The sequence below is a fragment of the Melanaphis sacchari genome, unplaced genomic scaffold (genome assembly GCF_002803265.2).
Source record: "Melanaphis sacchari strain LSU unplaced genomic scaffold, SCAv2.0 Contig66_pilon_pilon, whole genome shotgun sequence".
Taxonomy (NCBI): Eukaryota; Metazoa; Arthropoda; class Insecta; order Hemiptera; family Aphididae; genus Melanaphis; species Melanaphis sacchari.
In genome coordinates, this window is record NW_020271477.1 from 450,512 (window position 1) to 459,460 (window position 8,949).

The window sequence follows — 8,949 nt, forward strand, 5'->3', positions numbered from 1 at the left end:
ATTATCAATACAAAATTGAAAAGCGTTTTATAAATTATTCAAGTTACATTTATATATTAATCATTTTATTGTATATTCATTATATTTGTACACATTCTATTCAGGATAAAATATTATCCAGTTATTAAATTGACGTTGGTCAAAATATTTTATAACATATTAGTTGAATTTTGTGCGTATTAATTTGTAATTAATATTATATCATACATATCTGTATCGTAAAAACGTATATATTATAATATATATTTTGTATGTACATAATATAATGCATTTATAATATTTGGTTATTTAACAAATATTACTAAAGCGAATACACAGTACAATTAATGGTTATTAATGTTCTAAATTATCAAAGACTATTATTTTTTTCCAACAAATTGCAATTAGTCAGGTATTGTGTTTGGTTTCTCAAAACTTCTAAACGCTAGAGTTTAATCATTAATAACTATTTTTTAATAAATTTTATATTAACCTTTATATTTCAATATCCTAAACTTTATAGTAGCAATTTATAACAAAAGACTAGAGATTAATTAAACATATTGTAAAGATCGCTAACAGAAGAAGTGTATACTTTAATAGATGACACAAAAAATAAAATAATGTCGTTATTGTTGTAAATATCAAGAAAAAATATATAGGTATCGAGAAATATTATCTCCTGTAGTGTTGTCATTTTATATTTATTGTCTGAATTTTTGTAATTTCTACAGCCACAAGTTTTTTGAACGTATATCACAAAAAAGTATTTTAGACGGACGTCTAGATATCGCCATGTGCAGCTAGTCAGTTCTACGTGGCTTTTTTCAGCATTAAATCATATTATTATACATACGGCGATGGTGAATCGATTTTATTTTGTCAATATAAGCTCGTCCGAGACCCGCGTTTTTATATATTATTTCGTAAACCTTCGGAATTCGTTTCACAGTAGGTATACACTTTTCCTTAGAGGCTTATGCAGGGAGGGATTTTGTATGACTTGCCCGCCCACACGACTTTTGCATCGCGATTTTCACGTCATTTTAAGTGTATAATATAATTTATCATTTTTTCCCATTTCCCAAGTCAACAATAGCAATGGTAAACGAAATTTAAAAAAAAATCTTGACGAAAAAACTACGTCAAATCATCGTATTTGTTGGTTATATAAAATGTATAAATCGGTCTTGGAAAGTGTTAATTTTTTGATTTTTTTTTAATATAACAAGATAAATTTAACAAAAAACTAATTAATAATACGTTAAAATATGAAGTCTACTCTAGATACTTGTTTGAAAATGACAGAATATATTATTTGTATTTTAAAATTATGATAAATGGTTTGACACCGGATTCACTTGTATTATAAACCTAGCTTTATGTTTGAATTTTTAATTATATATAGATAGGTATATCGTAATATAAATACGTGTGGGATCAAATAACAATTGATAGGTATAATAATTGTTGTACTCGTATAATGTTTACTAATAATGTTGTTTTTTAATACCTATACATATAATGTATTTTTATTCAAATATTAAACAATTATATTCTACAAAATTAGTATGAGTACCTATAAATCTATAAAATTTTGAGCATTTTTATGAAAATGTTGGAGTGAAGAAAAATAAAATTAGAAGGGTGAGACCCGAGGGATAATAAAATAGTCTAAAATTGTCATCACCCACTTGTTGGAAAAAGTGCTGATTATGTGCCTGTTTGTAAGATCGATATTACATGAGTATGATAATGATATTTTTTCTCGTTTATTTGAATTTGATCTGATAAATTAAATTTCCTATTAGTACTATAAATATACATTATTCAAGTTAATTGATTATAAGGAGACATTGTATTTGTTATTTTTGTTTTTTAGACACCAGAAATGAAGAGTATGATCGATGAAAACCTGGTCGAAAGCAAATCGTCAGCATACACTGGACTATTATTGCAAAATATTGGGATGTTAACCGGCGCTACTCTGATGTACTTCATCACGTTTTCTGGTTTCATGAAAATATAATGGTAAGAAAATAATATCAAAACATCTTACGTTCGTTTTTTACTCATAAAAACTCGTGATATATAGGTAGGAAGACCTTACAATTATAGCTGTGTGAATATTTATAAATTAAAATGAACATAATATATTTATTCTTATTTTATTCTTTTTTTCAGATACATTTATACTTCAATATTATACCTAAATATTTAGCGTACACTATTCTTTGAGCGTCTGGTGGAGGGTTTTACGAAATTTAACATACCTATTTATATATTTTTTTAATTATCACTAGCTACGTTCATTGTATAGTAATATTGCTTAAATTTTAAATATAATAACTAATACACAGAAATGGTTGTTGTAATAAGTTAGTAATTAATAATAATTAATAGGTTAGGTTAGGTACATGTCAATATTTTATCGATCGTTGATAATGAAAACGAGATTTATAGTTAATAATATATTTTTTTTATCTATTTAATTTTTATAGTATGTAAAATAATGACGGACGTCATTTTATGATAAGTTTTTAAAATTGAATGTAAACTTCATACACTTCTAATATCGTTGATTATTACAAAGAAATATTTTATTTTATAAACGTTGTATAAGAAGTATATAATATTATTATTAATATATACCTAAGTACCTGGTAAATAATCAACGCAAATAGATTTTCGTATTTAACGGTTGTAATTTTGATTTTTTAAATCAGAAGTTTTAGATAGCTTTTAAGATGCTTTTTATAAAACATAACTTAATCGTTTTAGAATTTAGATAATTTTATTATTAATTGTTTAAGAAAATATATTTTTTTAGATATATTTAATTAGGATTATTTCTAAAATTATTATTGATTAAAACCAGCACGCATCTTTTAATTTATTATTTATATCATTATCATTATTTTTATAAGTGTTAAATAATGCGTTTTTTTTTTTTTTTAATTATACATAAATATATAGACTATAAAGTATTTCTTGAACTACAAGGTTATATTATAACAAAATATAACATAATAATCAAAGAAAAGTTTTTTCAAATTTAAATTACGTTTGTAACATTATAACAACATTAAAAAAAAAAAAAAAATTAAAATTTCCGATTTGTTTGTTAATCCAAAATGCATAGGCATAGTGTCGGTATGTAACTACTTTAAAAGTTAAAATATTTTAAAAGTACGTTAACTAAATTCAACAAGTTCAAAGTAGACACAAAAAAGTTTGAAATTATTTTTTATATTTAATTATATTTAAAACTTAGATATCAAAATCTTGTGTTAATTCTTTAAATTAATTACTGAACGGTAAAACCTATCACAATTTTTAATTTTTTCTTAATTAACTTTATATTATGATACAATATTATAGTTAAATGATATTATTTATAGCCATTGGAGGTTCTTACTTACGTATTTAAAAAACTCATTAGTGGATTGAAGTTTTGACAACCTCCGCAAAAATCTAAATTATAAATTTCACTCATCTCAATTTGCTCATCTCATTTACCCCTTAATCCGGGTATCGAAAAGTATTTTAAGAGAATCTTAAGTTATATAATATATAACGGATACGGTCATTTTTTTTTTTTTTAGAAATAACCATTTGATGTATTGATTTAATTTTAAAGTATTTTTCCTTTTATAACATTGGATAATATTTTTGAAATTCAATGTACAAGTAAATTTTTAAGATATTCCATTTAAAACTGTTAATTTATGAGATTGATCAGAAATTAAAATAATATACGAAATGTATTTAATTTTTAAATAAGTACCTAAGTTCAATATATTATTTTTTATTCTATATTGATTTTTAAACTGTATTATTGAGTATTTTATTAAAAATATGTACATAAACTGTATAGTGTATATTAAGTTAATTGTATTAGATATTATTTTAAGATAGAAACTAGATTATTAGAATATGAAGCTGTGCCAATTAAAGCATTTATTAGTAAAAAAAATTAAATTGATTTGACAGTTTAATAAATATTTGGATGAACATTGATATTAAATTTTGTATAAAAATCATATTATTTCAAATGTTTTATTGTTTTAAAGGTTCATCGTCATTATATTTTATTATACTTTTTATTGATTATTTTTTTTTTCTTAATAATTAAAATTAATCACGTTATTTCATATACTTGTACTTATTAATGTATGGTTTACTCCTAAACGTGTAGGAGCTGTTAAATACTTAGTGCCGAATCTCTATCAAACGAACGTTTGCTAACCAACATGTGTATTGGCCACTACAGTGCGGTAAAAAAGGATGACGCTCACCTTCATTTACCATATTTTTAATTTTTTTTTCTGATTTTTAATATTATTAAAATCTATATGGCTAGATGTATAAGTAAGCTTTCGATATTGGGCGATTGTGGTCTTGAGTGCTGTGTTTACTGGGTAAATCAAACGCTTATAATCGCTGGTTGATGATCGTTTCAATGTTTCTTAGAGATTCAGACTTCAAATCACAAGTAAACGGAAATTCGATCAGCTGATTGAATGTAACTTATAAATTTTTCTATGGTGTAAGCAAAGTGTATATATATATATATATATGAAATAAAAATCTTTTAAGTAAGCCGTTTTACAATTAATAATACATTTTCTACAGTAATTATATGAAACATTATATAATATCATAATGTAAAATAAAAATATAATCTAGAATCGAGGTTTTAGATTATTAATTTTACGTATCAAATTCTATCCATTGCGAAGACTCCATTCTTTACCGAATTTCACGAGTTTTGTTGTCACAGCAATAATACGTTAACATTTCGTTTCTATCTTACTCGTACAGATAATGGAAATCCCTGTCTTATTTTTCGCTATTTTATTTTTCAAGCGGCCAACACATGCTAGCGTATGCTACTGATGTGTATGACATTGTAAAAAAAATATTTTTTCTTCAAATACTTTACTAAAATTAATACAATTAATATATCGGAAAAATAAAAAATAAAAGTTGTATTTTCATACTTTTTGTACATTTTATAGCTTAAATCTAAATGTTGTTTTGTTTTCAATTATATTTTTGGTATTAGGTATTCTCGGTTTCATAATATATGAGTAACCTCAGACAGCGATGAATTTTCTTCTGATTTAGTTAAACCACACTCATCGATTAATTTGGTTTTTGTTATCAGCTTTCATTTCCAACTATAGGTACTTATATTTTGTTTTAACCGATCTTATGTTTTTAATTGTATATTTATTTATTTAATTTAGTTTTACGATTAGGAGTACAAAATACGTAGTGTATGCGTTTTAATTTGAAATTGTTTTAAAATATATAAAGAATTGTATATACTTGTATATACTATACATGAACTATAAAATACAACTTCAATTTTACGTAAAAACTTTTTTTATGCATTAGTAATTCAATACTCAAATACATTCTTGAAGTTTATTGGGTAAAATTTTTATATAGCAGAAATAACAAATAAAACATTTGAAATTAATCTTGTTGAATATTTTAGATTCAGATTTAAAATATTAGTGTATATTTTCTTTTCTTAAAGCACCTATAAAAAACTAACATTACCTTTCTATTTAATTACTTTTTTTTTCTTGAGATCACTGTTGTAGGTAACTATAGAAAAAAGAAAACTCCAAAGCTTTGAAATAAATAACAATATATAATCAATGATTGGATATCAATCGTATAAATGGTACTTTTTACCATGTTAGTGAATTTTTATTTTATATTCTTATATTAAGCAATCTCTCTAATATAAGACTTAGATTAGTGTCCCATGGTTGTTTCTCCGTTTAAATTGTTTTGAAAATAGATATTGTAATGATTTACAAAATACCGATTTATCGTTTATGTCTCACTCAATGGATATACATTTATTATGTTATGTATAGGGAATCGTTTCAAACATTGTTAAACCTAAATCTATAAAAACATTATTAAGGTATGTCAATTTTATTACCAAAAATTCGATAGTCACATAGTTAAAACGACGAAGGACTCAAAGGAGGTATATTATTCAGTATAATATATATAAAGTATAAATATATACCTACTGACTACTTAGAATAATACATAAATATATCAGATACATCTTTTAATTGAGTACCATTACTTAAATCAGTTAACATCTTGTAATACATTTTATGAGGCAACTTAATTTTTATTTTATGTCATTATTCATATAGATAGTTTAATATTTATCACAGAAAAAACTTCTCTTTTGAACAAAACTAAGCAGTAAGCACTCTAATAAAATTACCACCTATGATAATAAAATAAAATTCATTAAAATTTTTATGCTTTATTAGTGACATTAATGTCTATAAAAATGATTAATCATTGCTAATTGGTAATTATTAATTATTAGTCAATAATAAAATTAGTAAAACTATGAACAACTACATAAATATAAAATCAGAATAATAACACACAATTTTTCTAATAATTTACGTATTAAATATATCTTTTGAAAAATTATTTTTTTTGGTTTTAAAATTGACTTCAGACATAACAGATTATTAACAAAGATGACAACGTACATAATTGAACATTGTATCAGTTGAATAAAAATACGTTTGTAGCTTTAGCCTATATACATAGTAAAGGTTAAAAATAACTTATTATAGTCACGAAACGATAAAACTATCTAAATGATAATACCATTTTCTCTTTTCGATTTTCAGTTATTCTACATCGTATTGTCACAATCATTCACTTCGCCGCTTTCATTGGTCTTTAAATAAGTTACAATTTTACATTAATTTAGTTATTTTTAATTCTCAAATACCTACATATGAATTTCCGTATTAGCATGTACTTTACAAATTAATAATAATAAATAAAATAATATGATCAACATGATGATATTAATAATATTAATACAATATGTATTTACTATTTACGAGTACTATTTATTATTGATTTTGAAATAATATTTCATTAAACGTGTATTGATTTCATAGTAAGATTGAACCCTGAATAATATGACTATAATTCAATGCACAATGTTTTTAATTTTTAGATATGTTATGTCTAATTTTACTATGTAGTTTTTGTTTTTCATTGTTAAATCAATATTTACTAATGATTTTTTTCATTTTATCTTCTTGGTGCAAAAACTGGAAAATATCCATAAACCTCTCAAAAAGTGCAAGTATTATGTTCAGTCTACATCGTAACCGTACTCCATACTCGCTCAACTTTAACAATGTACCAATTCCTTAGAAGCCTTCCGTCAAGTACCTTGGCGTAACGTTAGACAAAAGGCTAACCTGGTGGCCTCACTTATCATCAAAAATCCAACAAGTTTACCAACGCCTAGCAATGCTGTTCCTTATTTTAAACAGGAAATCAACTTTAGAGGAAAAATGTTTCTTACTTATCTATAAACAAATACTGCGCCTTTTGATTACTTATGCTTGCCCTATCTGGGGCAAATGTGCACTTACTCACTTAAAAAAAACTTCAAATATTTCAAAACAAAACCTTAAGAATAATAATAAATGCCCCATGGTTTGTAAGAAACCAAAATATTCACAAAGATCTCAAGATTCCTAAACTTTAAGAATATATTTATCAGACGTTTCAAATTTTGATATTCTTTAAACAAAGTGTGCTTAGCGTTTTTAATTTTGATAAATAGGTAATATATTCTCAAATTATACTTACGATTTTATTTATTTATTTTTTTTTTTTAATGTTTTAGGAATAGTTTTTGTTTTTAAAATGCTTTTAATCCTTGAATTATAGAACGTATGGTCGTATCGTAAAAATAATCCCAACAATAAAAATAAATTACAAACAATAAGATACTTTTACGACGGTGAGACGGATGGATATTGGTATTCTTTTTATTCATTACAATTTTGTTTTTTATCAACACATAACTCTCCGTTTATATTATACGATTACTATTGTGTGATGGATGCACGCAGTATCTTGGATAAAAACCATAGCTGTGTAGCTATGCGTGCGTGTACGTATATGTAAAGGTAATAGCTTCCGGGAGTTGTAACCCGCAATATAACCGTCGTAGGTTTTGGTTGCGATTTAAGTTTGTTCGACTTAATCACCGGATTTTGTTGGTAATATATACGATACAGAAACCACAAAGCGGTAAACAGGGTGATCCGCAAAGCATCCTGACAATGAGATACATAGAAAGGATTTTCCTTTTAATAATAAATTTATTTAAATTCTATCTTTTAGAATTACATTGTTATGCTTGATGAAAACCATATTTTCAAATACTATTTACGTCATTTAAGGAGTGTCCTATATAGTTATAAGAATTATTATTTTTATTTTTTTTTAAAAATCATCCTTTTTATCATAAACAGTTTAAAAGATATATATATATTTTTTTATTTGAGTGAATACAAATTGAAATTCTAACGAGCAGTTTCCGAATTATTAAATTTTATGTACAAGGTATAATGGTTCTTGATAATAGTTTTAAAGAAACGCGGGCTATAACTTATGGTGATTTGAATTTTCAATATTACAATAATTACTATTTATATTTAAATTTTAAGTATTTTATAATAATAAAATTAATAAGATTTGCGTTATTATAATATGCACTAGTTTAAAATATAGTATATTTATTTTATATGTGATGTACAACATTATCAAGGATTATCATTAGTACATACAATTTAATAGCTAGGAAACTACTTGTTGGAATACCGATTTAGATACATTGACATTTTTAAAAATCATCTGCTTAATAATTTAAAGTAAAATACATTTTAATTTGAACAAAAAAGTAAATTTGTATTGTTAATGATACTTTTTAAATGACATACAGATCTATAAGTGTTTGAAAGTAGACTTTAAAATGTAAAAATCATAATTTAAATAATTACATGTCTAAAAGATGAAATAAAGGATTGTATATTTGGATGAGTAATGAGTATGTTCAATGAATCACCCTGTTTATAAAGTTCCTGGATTGAATTCCGA

General features: G+C 24.2%; 1 protein-coding gene across 1 annotated transcript in view; it reads left to right on the forward strand.

Moving 5' to 3' along the window:
* The window catches only part of LOC112600684 (zinc transporter ZIP8-like), a 31,596-nt gene extending 29,145 nt beyond the window's left edge, over nt 1-2,451 (forward strand). Inside the window, exons 9-10 of the mRNA XM_025347978.1 lie at nt 1,862-2,010; nt 2,164-2,451. Coding sequence (XP_025203763.1) covers nt 1,862-2,008 — 147 coding nt within the window. The 3' untranslated portion in view covers nt 2,009-2,010; nt 2,164-2,451. The remainder of the gene's footprint in view (nt 1-1,861; nt 2,011-2,163) is intronic.
* Nucleotides 2,452-8,949: the final 6,498 nt, after the last annotated feature.